The sequence below is a fragment of the Callithrix jacchus genome, chromosome 20, assembly GCF_049354715.1.
Source record: "Callithrix jacchus isolate 240 chromosome 20, calJac240_pri, whole genome shotgun sequence".
NCBI lineage: Eukaryota > Metazoa > Chordata > Mammalia > Primates > Cebidae > Callithrix > Callithrix jacchus.
This window is the reverse complement of record NC_133521.1, coordinates 26,175,436-26,196,684: the sequence shown is the minus strand read 5'-3', so window position 1 is coordinate 26,196,684 and position 21,249 is coordinate 26,175,436. Positions and strand designations below refer to the sequence as shown.

The 21,249-nt window shown below is 48.0% G+C and overlaps 1 protein-coding gene across 2 annotated transcripts in view; it reads right to left on the bottom strand.

Moving 5' to 3' along the window:
• CDH3 (cadherin 3) overlaps positions 1-2,611 on the bottom strand; it is a 50,528-nt gene extending 47,917 nt beyond the window's left edge. Inside the window, exons 1-2 of one of the 2 annotated variants that reach the window (XM_003735322.6) lie at positions 2,494-2,611; positions 2,165-2,279 (exon numbers count right to left, since the gene is read on the bottom strand). In XM_003735322.6, the coding sequence (XP_003735370.3) occupies positions 2,165-2,279; positions 2,494-2,541 (163 nt within the window). In that variant the 5' untranslated portion in view covers positions 2,542-2,611. The remainder of the gene's footprint in view (positions 1-2,164; positions 2,280-2,493) is intronic. The other variant, XM_054248636.2, reaches the window with a different exon arrangement.
• Between the last annotated feature and the right edge of the window lie 18,638 nt (positions 2,612-21,249).

The following is a 21,249-nucleotide window of genomic DNA, read 5'->3' as shown; positions in this document are numbered from 1 at the left end:
TTAAGAGCTCAACTTGTTTAATATTTACCTCACCTGCTTCAAGGGAATGTTAGGAGGATAAAGCAAGCTCAGAGTTGCAGAAGGGCTTTGAAGAGGAAGATGCACATACAAACAAGCATTAATTACATCAGATCAGTTCTTTGAGCTGAACTTCATAGACACCCTTGATATTCATAACCCAGGGCGAACAACGGGGGTGATTGTTCCTTAGCAATATGGAAACTTGTGTGCTTGGCTAAACTTACAGTGTATATGTTCCTGCAGGATAACCCTTTCAACGTGGCTGGATCCAGGCTGGGCTCTGTGTTTTGAGGATGAGGAACTACGGTGGAGTGGTAGAAAAGTGCCAGCTGAAGACCAAGTGGAGAAATATCGAAGTTTTTTGTTGGGAAGTCCCAATTTATGGGGACCAACTGGACCCAGAAATTAGATTTTACTTAAAGAAAGCAGCAGCCCATGCCACGGAAAGTCTACTCTAAGAACCAGCCATGTGGCAGGGAGTTTCAAGGTGCGCCAAAGCGCATTAACCCACCCTTTGTTGTATAACCCAGGTGTGCTGCTGGCACAAACTCACCATTTTTACAACCGTAAAGCAGACATCCGAGAACGTTGAATTTCCTCTAAAGGTTTAAAATGCCTAACGTCATTGCGAAGCACTCGCTAACCCAACCATGAAATCGAAAACCTGATCACCGCTTCCCCGCAAAACCTCAAGCCTAGTGAAGTGACAGCTAATCTGATATTTCTTGCTTCAGTAGAAAAGATAAGGTACAGACAGCACTCAGAGCTATAGCCTGCTCTGGGAGACTGTGCCAGAGAAATTTGACAATGGGGGAAGTCTGGTTAGCAATAAGATTTCCTCAGGGAGCCGGAATTGGATTTGGGGCCCTGCCCGAGTTCACATTTTTACAGGTTGGCTGAGTTGCAGTTTGTTAGCCAGCCAGTAATAAACCCCTGTGGAAGAATTTAAAGTTTATGAGGCATGGCTTCTTAATGCCTCTCCTCGGCTCCCTACAGCCAAGGGCTTAAGGAACCTGGCCTAGCCTGGGTGTTAATTGTTTTGTCAATCTACAGAGTTATTCGGGGAAAGAATTTTTTAAAAAGGGCTTCCACAGACTCAAGGTCCTCAATCCTCTTTTGGAGAAATAAAAGAGAGCCACTCTGTCCTCTAGGCATTCACATTCAAGCAGTGGGAATTCGTGGCTGGGGTGAGGTGTATGCTGATGGAGACTTTAGAAGAATGCTAAGTAGCAAGGGTTCTCAATGTTTTGAAAGCCAGGTAAGCTACAGTTCCTCCCCCCCCAAAATGGGAGAAAGCCCCCCACTAGCCAGCAACACCCTGGGTCTCATAACACACTGGTTCTCCCCACTAAAGGGCACCCCCACCCTCAGGTTTTTGAACTTGGGGTAGGGTGGGGAGGAGTAACTGAGGGATCAAAAATGTGCTTTGATCTCTCGTCCATCGCCCCCATAGCCCAAGGCCTGCCAGCTTGGGACACTCTCCCCCGCAACTGCCCCCAGTGACCTAGCATCCCAGGCCCTAGACGCTGGGGACCGGGTTGTCCCGTAGGTGATGGCCCCAGCCCAGGTGTGCCAAGGCCCAGTTTCCAGGAAGGCTGCAGGGGCGCAGGCCCTCCGGAAAGGGCAGGGTTAAGAGTGCATTCCAGCTGCCGAGGAAGAAGGGGGGCGGGGTAGGGGAGCGCGGAGAAGAGAAACAGACCCGGTCTGTCTGTCGAAGACACAAAGCACGGTTCACAAAGGGGCCCGAGAGGGGCGAAAGGGGCTGCCCGGGGCAGGCTCATCCCCACACCTGCGAGGGGGTTGGGGGAAGAATGTGGCCGGCGCATTCCTCTGCTGGAGCCAGCGGGGTAGAACTTCCCACGTCGAGACTGGGTGAGGGGCTCAGCCATCCGGCACCCCGCAGGAGGGGGTCAAGGTAGGAAGTGGCTACCGGATGTCAAAGGCGCTCTGCTGCTCAGCCTTCTCTGTCAGCCACCACTCCTAATCCCAGTCGTCCCCGCCTCCAAAGACGCGTTCCGCGTCTCCCTTGGACCTGAGGTGACGCCAGGAGTCCCCTGCCCCAGCCCCGAACACCCCACGAGCGGGCCACACCAGAGAGGTCACGTGCGGCGCCTGCCCGGCGGTTCCACCCGGAGGGTCTTACCTTTCCCCAGCGCCTGGCCGGGCTCCTGCTCCGCGCCTCCCGCCTCCAGGGTCACTTCAGCCTCCCCGAAGCCCACCCGGCACGGCTCGAAGGCCGCGAACTGCAGCCAGCAAACCTGCGCCGTAGGACAGAGCGGGAAGAGCGAGGCTGGGTCACAGGCGTGCCCGGCCCTGTACTTCCATCCTGCGGTGTTCTCCGGGGCCCTCCGGGACTCCCTTGACACCAGATAGCGCAGCCCGGAGCTCTCCCAGACGCCACCTCCCCGTGTGGACCCCGCCCGTCCCCCAAAGAGAGGTCCCAGCCGGGGCCAGGGCGAGGCTGTGGAGTACCTGGAGGAGGAGGAGGAGAGACGCGAGAGGTCCACGAGGGAGCCCCATGGCTGGAGAGAGAGGGGTGAGGTAGCTGCTGCGACGGCGAGCTAGTGTCTTACTCAGCTCCCGCTCCTTTGAGCACCGCGCCCCGCAAGAGCGAGCGGGAGGAGGCCAGGTGAGCGCAGGTGGGTGCTGATTGGTCCAGCGCCACGAGGTCCCGCCCCTTCGCAGGTGGGCCCGCTGCTGGTGCCGTGGAGGCCCCAGCGTACCCCTCCAAGCCTACCAGACGCCCTCCTTTGCTCTCCTGGTTTTTCTGGAGATTTTCTCGGCAGGGACTCAGCCCGCAGTTCTGGGTTCGAGGAGAAAAGAACACCCGGCGCACTCCTCAGCCTCCGCAGTGTGGGAAGAGAAGTGTTTCCTTGCCTTGCGGCTACAGCGGAAAAAAAGTGGAGACGCATCTGAAGTCGACTGAAAACAGAGGCTCCGCATTCATGCTCCCCGGAGGCGCTGTCATCCCAAAGCTTTGATGCGGGACCGTGTGTCCTCCCACACCCGCTACAGAGGGGCCGCCCAAGCCTCTGTCTGCACATCCCGTGCCAGCCCGCGGAGAGGATCCTACAGGGATTAAAACTACCAGGTCCTGAGGGACCGCGTTACTGAATTGGATTCAACTTCCTTATATTTTTATTATTTTATTTTATTTGTTTATGTTTTTGGAGACAGGTTCTCACTCTGCCGCCCAGGAATGCAGTGGCGCGATCTCGGTTCAACGCGGCTTCGACCTCCCGGGGTCAAGCGATTCTTCTGCTTCAGCTCCCGCGTAGCTGATATTACAGGCTCGCGTCACCACAACCGGCTAACTCTTTAAAAAATTTTTGTAGAGATGAGGTGGCGGAGGTTGGGGGGGTCTCCCTCTGTTGCCCAGGCTGGTCTCGAACTAGTTGAAAGCGATCCTCCGCCTTCCAGAGTGCTCAGGTTACAGGCGTGAGCCGCCGCATCCTGTCCGCTGCTTCCATTTTACAGAGAAACAAATGGAAGCTAGGAGAGAAAGTCCTAGACTTTGGAAGCTGTAGTGGTGCCAAAGGGTGCCAGCTAAAAGCGCGGTTACTAGTCCCATAACCTCCAGCACCCCAAACCCCCATGTAAATAACGCTTTCTCAACTGCCTGTAAAATGTAAATAAAGGCAATTTTTAAAACGCAGAGGTTTTGAAATTGGTCTGAAAGACTGTATATAAGCTGAGTAAAAACTGCTTGCTGTGCAAAGCAGCCTCCCGAGTCTCCCTTCGAAAACAGCTCTCCCACACTCTTCCTAGGAGATAAACGCCAGACCTGGGATTCGTTCCTCTAGGTTACTCTCATTCCACCACATTAGACCTGAAGTGCTTTTCCTCTTTGCCGCAAACATGTGGGCCTTGGCCATAAAAACGGTCCTGAGTCTCAATCACTATCGCGCAAGCCCTTCCCCACGGAGCTGAGCTTTCCCCGGCCAGTCTCTCTCGCCGGTCCCCTCACTCATCCCCCGCCTTCTCCTCCTGCCTCGAGAAGCCCTGGATGCTGCCTCCTGGTCCTTCTCCCTCCTCCCCAACTCAGATATAGGGGTTTGAGGAACTAACTGGAAGGGATTTTTGTTTTTTGTTTTTTTGAAATGGGGTTTCACTGTCGCCCCCTGCCGTGGAGGGATCTTGGCTCACTGCAACATCCACCTCCCAGGTTCAAACGACTCTCCTGCCTCAGCCTCCCGAGTAGCTGGGATTACAGGCGCCCGCCACGATGCCCGGCTAATTTTTGTGTTTTTAGTAGAGAGGGGGGTTTCACCATATCAGCCAGGCTGGTCTCGAACTCCCGACCTAGGGTGATCTGCCCGCCTTGGCCTCCCAAAATCCTGGGATTATAGGCATAAGCTACTGCGCCGGGCTTGGAGTTTTAAATGATAGCTTCTTTGACCTTCAAGGGCTAACCTGTTAACCTACCCGTCCTCCTTCCCGCCAGGCCTGTGGCTAAGCGATGGACTGCTTGCGTTGCTATGGTGAGGGTCTTGCTCTCAGGCCTAGCATGGGATCTAAGCCTGCTCCGCCTGAGTTCAAACTTGGGTCCCACCCCTTACTGGCGCTGAAGCCTCTGGCAAGTGAAATGAACCCCTTGGGCCTCAGTTCTGCATCTGTGAAATGGGGCTGCTATGATCTTAATATTTTACCCTCTCATAGATGAGTATTAAATAAATTAGCAGGTTTAAAACGCTAAACTCAGTACCTGGCACAGAGCGAGTGCCCAAATGCTGCCTAGTATTAATGCTCTCAGATGCCTGGCTCTTTCTAGCACCCCTAAATCCCCCGAATTAAGAGAATGAGAAGCGTCGTCATCCTCCAATTTCATGGCTGAGGGTACAACGAGCAACTGGCATCTGGTACCTCGAGAGCACTCCCTTATCCGGCAGCTGAGACCAACAGCTGGGGCTGGGACTGAGGCTGGGGGTGGACCACGCTGGGGGAAAGCCTGGGGCTGCTCACTGAGCTCCGCCCCTCCCGGCCTGGATCTCCCGCAGGGAGCTTTCCGTGCACCCGGGAAGGTAGGTCTCCGCGCACTCGCGCGGCGCAATGGAGTGGGCCCCAGACGGGACGGGACGGCCAGGCCTACCCTCGCCTGGCAGGTTCCCCCGCGCCCGCCCGGAGCCAGATGAAGCCATTAGGCGGACGGTTAAATACAAACGAGCCTCGGGATACAGGCCCTAATTAAGTAAACACCGGGCTGGAGGGCTGTTAAGCGCGCTCATTTCCGCCTCCTTCCCGGGCACTCAGCATTCCGGGCGGAGGCAGGTAGAAGAGCAAAGATTGGAGAGTCAGCTCTTCTGCCTGCCTGAGACGCGGACCGCACCGCTTCCTTCTCCTTAGCTCCCCTTGTAGGTCATTCACTCATTCATTCATTTCATAAACATTTGCTGACAGCCGGCGATGTGCCAACCACTTCAGATACAACAGTGAACAAACATCCCTGCGCCCTCGGACTTGCCATCCAGTGTGGAGGGTAGAGGAAAGTGAAGAAATAAGTGGAAATACAATATGTTAGATGGTAACATGCTCTGCATACAAGAACAAGGACACTGTGGGGAGGCGGGTGGGGGGGGGCGGAGCTGTGGTTCACGCCTGTAATCTCATTTAGGAGGCTGAGGTGGGTGGATGGCTTGAGCCTAGGAGTTTGAGACTAGCCTGGGCAACATGTCAAGACACTCGTCTCTACAAAAAATACGAGAAAAAAAAATTATCCAGGCCTGCTGGCAGGGACCTGTAGTCCCAGCTTCTCAGGAGGCTGAAGCGGGAGGATAGCTTGAGCCCAAGAGGTTGAGGCTGCAGTGAACTACGATGGCACCACTGTACTCCAGCCTGCTTTATTTTTTGAGGAACCACCAGGCTGTTTTCCATAGTGACTGCGCCATTTTTTTTTTTTTTTTTGAGACAGTCTCGCTTTGTTGCCAGGTGCCAGGCTGGAGGGCAGTGGTGCTATCTCGGCTCACTGCAGCCTCTGCCTCCCGGGTTCCAGCTATTCTCCTGCCTCAGCCTCAGACTCCCAGTAGCTGGGACTACAGGCGCAAGCCACCATGCCCAGCTAATTTTTGTATTTTTAATAGAGATGGGATTTCACCATGTTGGCCAGGCTGATCTCAAACTCCTGACCCCAAGTGATCTGCCGGCCTCGGCCTCCCAAAGTGCTGGGATTACAGGCGTGAGCCACCATGCCTGGCTGAGACTTCGTCATTTTACATTCCCACCAGCAGCACAGAGTGAGACCCTATCTCAAAAAAGCAGGGGAGGGAGAGGATTGGGATTGGAATTGGAAATTGGAAATAAAGTGATTCACAGGTGTTCCAGTCAGTGTCTAGCAGGAGACAGAATTGAACTCAAGAGATTCAAATCTTAAGGAAGGGACTAGAAAAATGGGCAGGGTTCAGGAATCCGGACAGCAGGGTTGTTGAGGCACCAGAGACAAGCAAGAGCTGGGAGGCATGACTATTTTGAGGACTTAGGACAAAGAGGAAATCGTGTTATTGGAAGTCCGAGTCTAAGGGGATAGGGAAGTGTGGGATCCACTCCCAAATGCAGCTGTGGTCAAGGAAGACACAGCCACTGCCCAGAGCGGAGCAGAGAAAGTGCAGGAAAAAAATACCCAGTGTCTCCCCCTCTTGATTTTCATCTCCTGGTGGCAACTCCCATTCACCGAACCCACTCAGAAGTCTGAGGCAAAAAAGCCCATGTGCTTTCTATAGGGGTTATTCTCCCCAGGCTCAGGAGAGGGTATAAAAGGGCAGAAAATGGATGGGAGCTGGGAGGGCAAACAAGAAAGCCCAGAGGCCTTCCTCAGAAAGTGGCATTTGAACAAAGACTTGAAGGAAGTGAGTGAACCATGCTACAGCTAAGGATATCCAAAGAAAGAGCATTCCAGGCAGAGAAAACAGGGCAGAGGCCCCAAGGCAGTAGATTACTTGGAACAGCAAGAAAGCCAGCGTGGCTGGAGTAGAGAGAGCAAGTAGGAAGTGAGTCAGAGTGGGAGGGTGGGGAGCACACCTAAAGCCCTGCAGGCCGTGGTAAGAACTTTGGCTCCTACTTGGGGAAGGAGGAGAGGCAGCCACTCACTATTGGTTTTGAGCAGAGGAGTGATGTTGAGAAAATGACAAGGGACCAGGGAATCAGGGAGGCTGGTGGGGGCTCCACTGCAGTTATCCAAGCAGAAGAGGAAACAGCTTGGTTCAAGTTGGTCATTATGGAGTGGGTCTAAAACAGGCTTTTTCTTTCTTTTTTTTTTTTTTTTGAGACAGGGTCTTGCTCTGTCACCCCAGCTGGAGTGAAGTGGCGTGATCACATCTCACTGCAGCCTCAGCCTGACAGGTTCAAGCACAATCCTCCCACCTCATCCTTCCAAGTAGCTGGAAATACAGGTGTGTGCCATCATGCCAGGCTAATTATTATTATTTTTTTTTGTCATTTTTCATTTGTTCAGATCAAAATTAAAACTACTAAATATTCTTATTGTAGCCTGGGCAACAGAACAAGGTGCCATTTCTTAAAACCAAAACCAAAACGACTGAATATTCTATTTCTGTCTTAGAGCTTCTGAATCCAAACCTAGTTTATGGCTGCTTTCCTAAAACAGCCATTCTCTAGCAAAGGATTTTTGGTTTTTTTTAATAAGCAAAGGATTATTATTTTTTTTAAGATGGAATCCTGCTCTGTCGCCAATGCTGGAATGCAGTGGCACTATCTGGGATCACTGCAACCTCTACCTCCTAGGTTCAAATGATTCTCCTGCCTCAGCCTCCCAAGTAGCTGGGATTACAGGGGTGTACCACCACGCCTGGTTAATTTTTATATTTTTGGTAGAGATGGGGTTTTGCCATATTGGCCAGGCTGGTCTTGAACCCCTGACCTCAGGTGATCTGCCCGCCTCAGCCTCCCAAAGTGCTAGGATTACAGGTGTGAGCCACCATGCTGGGCCTAATTTTTGTATTTTTTAACCGAGATGGGGTTTCACCATGTCGGCCAGGCTGGTCTCCAACTCCAGACCTCAGGTGATCCGACCACCTCAGCCTCCCAAGGTGCTGGGATTACAGGCGTGAGCCACCATGTCAGGCCTAATTTTTTAATTTTCTAATTTTGTTTTTTTTTGTAGAGACGGCATCTCCCTATGTTGTTCGGGCTGGTCTCTAACTCCTGGGCTCAAGCAATCTTCCTACCTCAGCCTCCCAAAATGTTGGGATTACAGGTGTGAGCCACCATACCTGAGAGAAGAATTTTTAAAACCCGGAAAATAACAAGCATTGGCGACGATGTGGAGAAATTGGAATCCTTATGTGCTGTTGGTGGGAATGTAAAATGGTGCAATTGCTATGGAAAACGTTATGGTAGTTCCAAAAAAAAAAAAATAGAATTAACATATGACCTAGCAATTCCATGCCTGGGTACATACTCAAAAAAAGTGAAAGCAAGGGCCAGGCACGGTGGTTGGCGTCTATAATCCCAGCACTTTGGGAGGCCAAGGCAGGCAGATCACTTGAGGTCAGGAGTTTGAGACCAGCCTGGTTAATATGACAAAACCCTATCTCTATTGAAAATACAAAAATTATCTGGACGTGGTGGTACACATCTGTAATCCCAGCTATTTGAGAGTGGGAGGCTAAGGTGGAAGAATTGCTCAAACACAGGAGGCAGTGGTTGCAGTGAGCTGAGATCGTGCCATTGCACTCCAACCTGGGTGACAGAGTGAAACGCTGTCTCAAAAAAACAAAACAAAAAAAACGAAAGCAGGACTTAAAGAGATATTTGTACACTCATGTTCATAGCAGCGTTATGCACAATAGTCAGAAGGTAGGAGCAACCCAAGCATCCACTGATAGATGAATGGGCAATGTTTCATAGGGACACAGTTTCAGTTTTGCAGGATGAAGAGTTCAGCGGATGGATGATGGCAATGGTTGCACAATAGGAATGCACTTAATACCACTGAAGAATACACTAAAAAATGGTTAAGATGGTAAATATTATGTTTTATGTACTTTAACCGCAATTGTTTTTTTATTTACTAAAAAAAACCCATGATCAAATTCTGGGTATATTTTGAAATATTGACAACAAGATTGGCCAAAAGATTGGCTTGCTATGGAGTATGAGAGACAGAACCGGTCAAGAATGACTCCAGGGTTTTTGGTCTAGCCTGAGCAACCAGCAGAATGACAAGGCCATTTTCTTTTATGAAACAGAGTCTGACTCTCTCACCAGGCTGTAGTGCAGTGGCACATCACAGATCATGGCAGTCTTGATCTCCCAGGCTCAAGCAATCCTCTTGCTTCAGCCTCTCAAGTAGCTGGGACTACAGGTACATGCCACCATGCACAGCTAGTGTTTTTTATTTTTAGTAGAGACAACGTCTTGCTATGTTGTACAGGCTGGTCTTGAATTCCTGAGCTCAAGCGATCCTCCCTCCTCACCCACCCAAAGTGCTGGGATTACAGGTGTGAGCCACTGCGCCCAGCCAGACAACGCCATTTCTGAAATAGGGAAGGGAAATGTAGTGGACACTGTCAGGGCCCTGCTTGGACTCCCTGGGATCACTTTTTCAGTTTCCCAACTCCCCTCCATGGTGCTGTGTGCTGTAATCCTCAGTCCTGCACCTGTGACTTTTCAGTCTCTCTGCCCTTGCAAGGAAGTGCCCAGGAGTTGACTCCCCAGCCCATAGCCAGTTACCAACTGGTGCAAGAATATGAAAACCCAGCTTCCTTTCCTCCAGTTGGGCAAACTCCTAGATACCACTTCCTTTCCTAGGATGAAGCCACCCTCTTTGGGACTTGGCCTGGTATCACATCCTTCTTGGGCTTCCTTCTCTTCTTTATCCTGTTTCTCCCACTCATTTACCAGTTCCTCCTAGGAGCACTTCCTTAATAATTCACTTCAGGGCCAGCTGCCATGGCTCATGCCTGTAATCCCAACACTTTGGGAGGCCAAGGCGGGAGGATCACTTGAGCCCAGGAGTTCAAGACCAGCTCTCTACAAAAACAAAAATAGGGTGGGCCGGGCTCACACCTATAATCCTAGCGCTTTGAAAGGCTTAAGCAGGCAAATCATCTGAGGTCAGGAGTTCAAGACCTGCCTGGCCAACATGGCAAAACCCCATCTCTACTAAAAATACAAAAACTAGCCAGGTGTGGTGGTACACACCTGTAATCCCAGCTACTCAGGAGGCTGAGACAGGAGAATCGCTTGATCCCAGGAGGCGGAGGTTGCAGTGAGCTTAGATGGAACCCTGCATTCCAGCCTAGGTGGGCCACAGAGCATGACTCCATTTCAAAATGCGAAATAAAATAAATAAATAAAAATAAAAAATCAGCTGGGCTTGGTGGTACACACCTGTGGTCCCAGCTACTCAGGAGGCTGAGGTGGGAGGATTGCTACAGACCAGGAGGTTGAGGCTGCAGTGAGCCATGATCAGGCCACTGCACTTCAGCCCGGGCAACAGAGTGAGAACTTGTCTCCAAAAAAAAAAAAAGTCACCTCAGGCCCATGAATCTTTGTCTCAGGATTCATGACTTCTTGGAGTCTTGTTGCAGATAGAGCAAGCTTGGGACTTGGGGAAGATCAGAACTTCCATTTGGGGTGTGTCAGAGATGCCTAGGGGTACCATGTTGAAAGCCTGTGGTTGCATATACCAGTTCAGGGGAGAGGTCTAGCCTGGGGAAATTCATTTGTCATAATGGGAAAGTATCCATTCTGGGGCAGCCTGCGGAGAAAGGCTTGCCCAGGAGGTCTCCTATCTTTTTTTTTTTGGGACAGAGTCTTCCACTGTCACCAGGCTAAAGTGCAGGGGCATGCTCTCAGCTCACTGGAACCTCTGGCTCCCTAGTTCAAGTGATTATTCTGCCTCAGCCTCTCCAGTATCTGGGACTACAGATGTGTGCCACCACGCCCAGCTAATTATTATGTTTTTGGTAGAGACAGAGTTTCACCATATTGGCCAGGATGGTCTCCATATCTGGATGGTGATCCACCACCTTGGACTTCCAAAGTGCTGGGATTACAGGTGTAAGCCACGGTGCTGGACCCTAGGGTCTCCCTATCTCTAAGTGAGCATGGCCTGCTTCAGCAGTCAGAACATCCATACTATCTCCAACACTGTCCAACTACACAGGGCTGGGACTCCTTCTGTTCTCCCCTAAAAAACTGAGTGGCCAAGCACGGTGGTTCATGCCTGTAATCCCAGCACTTTAAAAGGGCAAGCCTAGTACATCACCTCAGGTCAGGAGTTCGAGACCAGCCTGACAAAGATGGTGAAACCTCACCTCTACTAAAAATACAAAAATTAGCTGAGTGTGGTGGTGTGCACCTATAATCCCAGCTTCTTGGGAGGCTGAGGCAGGAGAATCACTTGAACCTGAGAGGCAGAGGTTGCAGTGAGATGAGATGGCACCATTGCACACCAGCCTGGGCAGCAGAGACTCTGTCTCAAAAAAAAGTAAAAATTAAAACAAAAACTGCACCTCCCAGTGCCTCTCATCTGCATTCACTTTTAAACCCATGCTACCCCCTGCCATGTGAAATCCCTGGCATCGTTTCTTTCCTTGGAGTATCTCTTCCGCTTCTCTCTCCACTACCTCTTTCCTCCCTCCTGGGAAGCTCCTCTGGGCCTGACATGGTGTGGATATTTGTCCTTTCCAAATCTCATGTTGATGTGTAATCCCCATTGTCGGAGGAGGGGCAGGTGGAAGGTGTTTGGGTCATGGGGGCGGGTCTCTTCTGAATACCCTGATGCTCTCCTCATGGTAATGGGTGAGATTTTGCTCTGTTAGTTCATCAAGAGCTGGTTGTTTAAAGAGCCTTGTGCCTCCCCCACCTCTCTGTTACTCCCTCTCTCTCCATGTGACACATCCCCGCTTTGCCTTCTGCCATGATTGGAAGCTTCCCGAGGCCCTCACCAGAAGCAGATGCCAGCATCATGCTTCCTGTACAGCCTGCAGAACCATGAGCCAAAATAAGCCTCTTTTTTTTTGAGATGGAGTTTGACTATCGTTGCCCAGGCTGGAGTGCAATGGCGCTATCTCCGCTAACCACAACCTCCACCTCCTGGGATCAAGCAATTTTCCTGCCTCAGCCTCCCAAGTAGCTGGGATTACAGGCATGCACCACCGTGCCTAGCTAATTTTATATTTTTAGTAGAGATGGGGTTTCTCCATGTTGGTCAGGCTGGTCTTGAACTCTGGACCTCAAGTGATCTGCCCACCTTGGCCTCCCAAAGTGCTGGGATTACAGGCATGAACCACTGTGCCCAGACCAATAAACCTCTTTTCTTTATAAATTACACAGTCCCTAGTATTCCTTTATAGCAATGCAAATGGACGAGGTCAGGGCTATCAGACTCTTACCTCTCCAGACTTCCCCACAGCACCCAAACTGGGAAATGCCCATGGCATTGAAGTTAGGGTCCACAGACCTGAGTTGGGAATCATGCTTCTGAAAATGACTGCCTGAGTGACCTGGTGTCAGTTCCTTGACCCTGCAAAGCCCCCTGGAACTTTCCAATTGATGAGTGATGGTGACATTATCCCAAACTGAACTCCTGGCCTTCCCCCGCATACCTGCGCCTCATGCACTCTCCTTCCAGAGGCTCCAGTCGAGCCATCTCCCTCTCTGGCTCCCACTAGATCCTGGAGCTTCCCCAACACCAGGGGAGGGCCCACCTCAGGTCTTTGCAATTGCCTTTCCCTCTGCCTGGATCGCTCTCCTGGACATCCACCTGCCCCTCTCCCTTACCGCCTTCAGGTCTCTGTTCAGGTATGGCTCCTCAGAGAGGCCCTCCCCAGCCCCCCTGCAGAGATGGTACTCTCCCATCCCTCTCTTTTCCCCCTTTCCTCTGCAATTTTTTTTTTTTTTTTTTTTGCTTTTTTAAAGTTATCTTTGTAGAGCCGGGGTCTTGCTGTTGCCCAGGCTGGTCTCCAACTCCTGGGCTCAAGTGATCCTCCTGCCTCAGCCTCCCTAAGCACTGGGATTACAGGTGTGAGCCACCACACCCAGCATATTTTTTTTCATAGCACTTATCACATTTTATTAGAACATATATAATTTTTTTTGAAGGATGACCTAGAGTAAAGAGGAAGAGCTTGGACTGGGCACAGTGGCTTATGCCTATAATCCCAGCACTTTGGGAAGCCAAGGCGGGCGGATCACTTGAGTTCAGAAGTTGGAGACCACCCTCAGTAACATGGTGAAACCCCATCTCTACTAAAAATGCAAAAAATTGGCTGGGCGCAGTGGCTCACGCCTGTAATCCTAGCACTTTGGGAGGCCAAAACAGGCGTATCACGAGGTCAAGAGATGGAAACTATCCTGGCCAACATGGTGAAACTCTGTCCTACTAAAACTAGAAAAATTAGCTGGGCATGGTGGTGAGCACCCATAGTCTCAGCTACTCAGGAGGCTGAGGCAGGAGAATCACTTGAACCCAGGAGGCGGAGGTTGCAGTGAGGTGAAATCACGCCACTACACTCCAGCCTGACAACAAAGCAAGACTCCAGCTCAAAAATAAAACTTAGCCAGGCATGGTGGTGCATGCCTGTAGTTCCAGTTACTCATGAGGCTGAGGTGGGAGAATCACTTGAACCAGGAGTTTGCTGTGAACTGAGATGGAATCACTGTACTCCAGCCTGGGTGACAGAGGGAGACTCCGTCTCAAAATAAGAAAAAAAAAAAAGAGAGAGATTAAGAGCATGGACTCTGGAGTCACACTGCCTGGCTTTGAATCCAGCTCTCCTTAGCTCTGAGACCTTGGGCAAGTGACTTTCAATCCCCTTGGAATTCAGTGTTCTGTAAAATGGGATAAGCATAATAACACCTTCCTCATAGGCTGGGAATTAATATTTGTAAAGCACTTCAGGAGACAGTTTACATAAGAGTTTGTTAAATTGTACTCATTGTGTGTCTCCCTGCATGGAATGTGTCCTCTGAGAGAGGCAGGGAATTTTGTCTCCCTTGTTACTGCGGTATCTCCAGTGCATAGAATAGCCTGGCATAAAATAGATACTAGAATATTTATTGAATAACTGAAACCAACAAGATGATCACTGTTAAGCATGTAGCAAGGGGCTAGATCCACAGTAGAGTCGAGATGAATGTTGGTTTCCTTCTACATATATATATATATATATACATACATTAAAAAATATTTGTAATTTTTATATTTATGTATATACATATAATTTTTTAATTAAAGAGACAGAGTTTCACCATGTTGAGCAGGATGGTCTTGATCTCCTGACCTCGTGATCTGCCTGCTTCGGCCTCACAAAGTGCTGGGATTACCAGGGTGAGCCACCATGCCCGGCCTCAGTGTTGGTTTCCTGACCCACGTCTCCCAGCTGATAAGAGATCTAATCAACTAATATAAGGGAAGGGAAATGTTTTGCAAAGTGTCATACGGGTCAGGCAAGGCACAATAAAATGAATTATTACCATTTCCTGATTACTCACTGGATGCCAGGCTCTGCGTAAATACTTTAATGCATGAGCTCATTCTAATCCTCCTAACTTTACGAGGTAATTCATATTATTCCTGTTTTACAGACAAAGAAACCGAAGTCAAGTCTCTTGCCCAAGGCCACATAGCCAGGGCAGACGCAAAGCAGCAGGCTAATCTAGTTCTCACTCCCAAACTCACTGCCTGACTTAGCCAACCTGCTACCCATACATATTTGCTGGAAGAATGATTTGGGGGAGCAGATCTTTGGTGTATTTGGAAGAATTCCACGATATTCAATCCTTTCTCTAAGAACCTTTCAAAATAAACACGTTTGCCTTTGGTCAAGGTTAAATTCTGGATCTTCCAAGAAACATTGAGAAAGAGCTTTTCTGCCCATTTTTGGTAGTAAAGTTCCCAGAGTTTCACTCCCACACACACTGAAAGGGATGTGTCCCAAAGACAAGTGGGTGTTTTCAGGCTTCCAAGAAGTAGCTTTAAAATGGGGTGAGGCTCTATTCCCTGGCGCCTCACACCCCAGGGCTCTGCGAGAATGATTCCAGAATCGTATCTCTTTGCATCTTTTCCTGACCTCCTCAGGACCCTTCTATGTGCCCTGTGATATCACCAACCAGCTCTTCCTGTTTATCACTTCTGAATCCTTAAAGGTGCTGAGGCAGCCCGCCCAGGTCAAGAAACCTGGGCTGCACACCTTCCCTTTCCCTGAATCCTAGGTGGGGCTGCACTGCCCTCAGCACTGGGAGTTTTTGCCAAGGCCTGAGCTGTCAGTTTTCAGAGAACAGAAGCCAAACAGTTATGCATGTGTGTACACTGAGGGCAAGGAATCAATTAATCAATAAGCACTCACGATGCCCCGAGTCCCGCTGCAGTGGTTGGTTAAGGTCTAGAAACTCCGAGAACTTTAGGGCCAAAAGGACCTTAAAGAAAATAACAATGAGAATAATAATAATAACAAAATATACAAATCTGCCTTCAGAGCCATTTTTCATCCTTCCCCTAAAAGGCAGGGATGACCCCTACAAACTGTTTCCCAGGCTCCCTGGAAAGATGACGTCCTGCTGGGCTCAGCTGATGGAGGCACTATTGAGAGGACAGGAGGCAGGATAAACGAAAGAGCCAGAGAGCTTGCTCAACACTGTCTTTTTTTTTTTTTTTTTGAGACGGAGTTTTGCTCTTATTGCCCAGGCTGGAGTGTGATGGCATGATCTCAGCTCACGGCAACATTTGCCTCCTGGGTTCAAGCAATTTTCCTCCTGCCTCAGCCTCCCAAGTAGCTGGGATTACAGGCATGCACCACCACGCCTGGCTAATTTTGTATTTTTAGTAGAGACGGGGTTCTCCATATTGGTCAGGCTGGTCTCAAACTCCCGACCTCAGGGGATTGGCCTGCCTCAGCCTCCCAAAGTGTTGGGATTACAGGCGTGAGTCACCACGCCCAGCCAAACTCAGCAGTGTCTTGGAAGTGGCTGTGTCTTGTCTGCAGATCCAGCTTGACTGAGGGTCTTCCAGGTGACCTCAGGCTCTAGACTACAGTGTCTTTCTTCCTTTGGCTAAGGGGTAGCCGACTTCATGCTGTCTAATCTCCGTGTTGTGTCACCATCCCCCGTTTGTATTATCATCCTCTCCATGACTTTTTTTTTTTTTGAGATAGGGTCTCATTCTGTTGCTCAGACTGGAGTGCAGTGGTACCATCACAGCTCACAGCAGCCTCAACTTCTGCGGCTCTAGCAATCCTCTCACCTCAGTCTCCTGAGTAGCTGGGACTGCAGGTAAGCACCACTATGCCCAGCTAATTTTTATTTGTTGCAGAGATGGGGTCTCCCTATGTTACTCAGGCTTCTCTGGTTTAAATACTCACAGTGGTTTTTGTCTTCCTGATTGGACACTGGCTGATTGAACAGTTAAAACTTACACAGTACTTACTACATGCCAGATGCTGTTCTATGTGCATGATAGACGTTAGCTTATTTAATTTTACCATCAGGGGAATGATTATATGGTACAGATGAGAGAGCTGAGGTTCTGAGAGTTTGATCTAGCCCAGCAAGATCCCATGTCTGGATCCATATCAAAAATTCCCCAGAAAGGCTGGGTGCAGTGGATCACACCTGTAATCCTAGCACTTCAGGAGGCCAAGGCAGTGGATTACTTAAGGTCATGAGTTTGAGACCAGCCGGACCAACATGGTGAAACCCCGTTTTCACTAAAAATACAAAAATTAGCCAGGTGTGGTGGCGCAGGCTTGTAGTCCCAGCTACTCAAGAGGCTTAGGCAGGAGAATCACTTGAACCCAGGAGGCAGAGGTTGCAGTGAGCGGAGATCGTGCCACTGCACTCCAGCCGGGCCAACAGAGCAAAACTGTCTCAGAAAAAAACAAAAATAAAAAATAAAATAAAAATAGAGGAAGTGATGGATGCCATCCTATCCCCGTTAAATCAGACTCTTCCATTCTATGGTGCCCATGAATCTGGAGATGTAATAAGTTCTCCAGGTGATTCTGATGCAGTTAACCCAGCACCTATGTATGAACTGGTACTATCTGAGAAAGCATAACTTTGTTTTGCTGATGAGCACACCAAGATTTAGATCAGACTTAGATTTAGATTAGACTTAGATTTAGATTACCTGATTTTTAAAAATTGTATTTTGAAAATCTTTTCTGCACAGTTTATTCACTGATCACAATGAACAGAACAGATATCTGTATATCCCAACAATCAAAAGAGTCCCTGCCCATGGCTCAGTGGCAGACAAAAAACAGGGCCAAGGACAGCACTTCCTGCGCCCCCCCCCACCACCACTTTCTCGTTCAAGGGCACATGTCGGATTCCGATGTTTGGACTTGTTTCTCCTTCAAGCCATCAGAAGCTACTTCTTAATAGAAATATTTTGGATAATTCAATATATAAACAGATGTGTATGCAGGATTGCTGAGTGGCTGATCAATGTTTGGGAAAAGGAAAAGGGAGGCATTTTAATTTACTTAATCTCTTATTTTCCTTTGTTCTGAATAACTTTAGAGGGCTTGTTAACTCTTCCACATACTACCTTCCCCTTATTAACTCATTAAGACTGTGGTCACGCCAAGAATCTTTATTTTTTAACAGAGGCCCAAAGTCATGTGACAATTTAAGAAAACAGAATCAAAATCCAAAAAGACCAGAATTAGAATGGACTTCAGCAAAATGTCAGCTCCATACAATTTGGACTTTTGTGTGGTGGTGCACACCTGTGATCCCAGCTACTTGGAAGGCTGAGGTGGGAGGATTGCTTGAACCTGGGAGATGAAGGCTGCAGTGAGCCTTGATCATGCCACTGCACTCCAGCCTGGATGGCACCCAGCTGCTTGATAAACATTTATTGAATGAAATAATAATGATTTTTAATTGTATTTTGAAAATCCTTTCTGGACAGTTATTCACTGATCCTCACGATGGACAGAACAGATACCTGTATATCCCAATATCCAGAAGAGTCTCTGTGATGGTTAATACTGAGTGTCAACTTGACTGGATTGAAGGATACAAAGTATTGGTCCTGGGTGTGTCTGTGAGAGTGTTGCCAAAGGAGAGTGACACTGAGTCAGTGGGCTGGGAAGGCAGACCAGACCCACCCTCGATCTGGTGGGCACGATCTAATCTGCTGCCGGGGAATATAAAGCAGGCAGAAAAACGTGAAAAGGCAAAACCAGCTTAGCCTCTCAACCTACATCTTTCTCCCGTGCTGGATGCTTCCTGCCCTCAAACATAGGACTCCAAGTTCTTCAGTTTTGAGACTCAGACTGACTCTACTTGGTCCTCAAGCTTAAGGACAGCCTATTGTGGGACCCTGTGATCATGTAAATTAATTCTTAATAAATTCATAAATATACATATGTATCCTATTAGTTCTGTCCCTCTAGGGAACCCTGACCAATATAGTCCCCAGTATACACAAGACAAAACTGAGTTCAGAGAGATTAGGTGGCTTGCCAGGTCACATCACTAATGATAAGTATTACAAACTCTCTCCATGAAATTCTTCTCTCCAGCTGATAGGATGACACTGATGAGAAGAATGCAGGTATGAATGCAAAATAAACTACCAGAATAAATAACTTGATAGGGATAAGAAATTCTAGTATTTATCACTAGAGGAGGAGATTAGAGGCTCAAGGATTCCAGGGGACACACAAATTCCTCTCTCTCTCTAACTACTAACTTAAGTTATAATTCAAGCAGTCCTCAAGTGCCTGTTGATTACTAAAAAAAAAGCTCCCTCTTGGCTGGGTATAGTGGCTTATGCCTGTAATCCCAGCACTTCGGGAGGCCAAGGCTGGTGGATCACCTGAGGTCAAGAGTTTGAGACCAGCCTGCGCAACATGGTGAAACCCTGCCGCTACTAAAAATACAAAAATTAGCCGGGCATGGTGGCAAAATCCGAGATACTCAGGAGGATGAGGCAGGAGAATTGCTTGAAGCCAGGAGGTGGAGGCTGCAGTGAGCTGAGATGGTGTCACTGTGCTTCAGCCTGGGCAACAGAGTGAGACCCCATTTCAAAAATAAATAAATAAAATAAAATACAAATAGCTCCCACTTATTCCATGTCATTAAGTGCTAAGGGCTTTGTGCACGTTACTTCATTTCATTTTGCCTGGACTACTGCAATAGTTTCCTTAGTGCCCTTCCAATCTGTTTTCCCCACTACTGGTAGACTGCTCTTTTAATTTTTTTATTTTTTTATTTTTATTTTTTTTGTGGGGGGGAGGAAGGCAGGAAGGAAGGGAAGAAGGACGGTAGGGAGGAAGGAAGGGATGAAGGAAGGAAGGAAGGAAGGGAGGAAGCGGGGAGGGAGGGAGGGAGAGAGGGAAGGGAAGAAAGGAAATCAAGCAATGAAAGAGACATTGCCGACCTGGATCTAGAGGTTTACAAGTTGATTTCTTTTTTTTTTGAGAGAAGGAAAGAAAAAAAAAAAATAAGTAAAGGAGAGGAAGAAAGAGGAAGAGAAAGAAGGAGAGTAAATGGAAATATTGCTTTATTTTGAAAAAAATTGGGTATTAATAATGGCCAATCAATGTTTCATTTAAACTAATGGGTAGGTGTGATGTGGTATTGACAAGAATGTATATTTTGTGTATTTGAAGTGGAGAGCTCTATAAATATTTATTAAGTTTACTTGTTCTGGATCTGAGTTCGAGTCCTTGATATCCTTATTAATTTTCTGTCTCATTGAATCTAAGTCTCCTATCTGGGTGTTAGGATCGTTAGCTCTTGTTGTTGCATTGATCCTTTTACCACTATATCTTTGTTGCTTTAAAATCTATTTTATCCGATACAAGAATTGCAACTCCTGCTTTTTATTTATTTATTATTTATTTTTGCTCTCCATTTGGTTGGTAAATCTTTCTCCATCCCTTTGTTTTGAGTCTTTGTGTATCCTTGCATGTGAAACAGGTCTGGATGTAACATGCCGTTGGGTTTTGGCTGTGTCTTTTGATTGGGAATTTAGTCAATTTAAATTTAGGGTTACTGCCATTTGATGTTGACTGGCTGTTTTATCCATGTGTTGGTGTAAATTCTTCTTTATGTTGGTGCTCTTTACTTTTTGGTGTATTTTTAGAAAGGCTAATACTGGTTGTTTCTTTCTGTGTGTAATGCTTCTTTCAGAAGCTCTTGTAAAGCAGGCATGGTGGTAATAAAATCTCTGAGTTCTTGCTTGTTCATAAAAGATTTTATTTTTCCTTCAGTTGTGAAGCTTAGTTTGGCTGGATATGAAATTCTGGGCTGAAGGTTCTGTTCTTTGAGGATGTTGAATATTGGCCCCCACTCTCTTCTGGCCTGTAGAGTTTCTGCCGAGAGATCTGCTGTAAGTCTGATAGGCTTGCCTTTGTGGGTTATCCGACCTTTCTCTCTGGCTGCCCTTAGTATCCTCTCCTTCGTTTCAACCCTGGTGAATCTAACGATTATGTGCCTTGGGGTTGGTCTTCTTGAGGAATATCTTTGTGGTGTTCTCTGTATTACCTGGGGTTGAATGTTGACCTGCTTTGCTAGTTTAGGAAAATTTTCCTGAATAATATCCTGAAGGGTATTTTCCAGCTTGGATTCATTCTCTCCGTTGCATTCAGGTACACCTATGAAACGTAAATTTGGTCTTTTCACATAGTCCCACATTTCTTGGAGACTTTGCTCATTCCTTTTTATCCTTTTTTCTCTAATCTTTTCTTCACGTTTTATTTCATTAAGTTGGACTTTGACCTCTGATATCCCTTCTTCTGCTTGAACAATTCGAGTGTTTAAACCTGTGCATACTTCTCGGAGTTCCTGTATTGTATTCTTCAGTTCCATTAATTCACTCATACTCCTCTCTAAGTTGTCTATTCTCAATAGGATTTCATCAAGCCTTTTGTCAAAGTTCCTAGTTTCTTTACGTTGGGCTACAACATGGTCTTTTAACTCACCGAAGTTTGTTATTATCCATTCCTTGAAGAGTGATTCTGTCATCAGGAGGCACTCGTTCTCCATCAAGCCTTGTTCCATTGTTGATGTGGAACTGTGATCATCTTTAGAGGGAGAGGCGTTCTGATTTTGAGTATTCTCAGCTTTTTTACGCTGGTTTCTTCCCGTCATTGTAAATTTATCCTCCTCTCGTCTTTGAAGTTACCAACTTTCAGATTAGGTCTCTTGAGTGGACGTCCAGGTTGTTAGTTCCCAGGGCCAGAGCAGCGGCGTTAAAACTGATGGTGCTTTTCTGCCCAGGATTCTCCTGTCGGGCTTCCTTCTTGTTTCCGT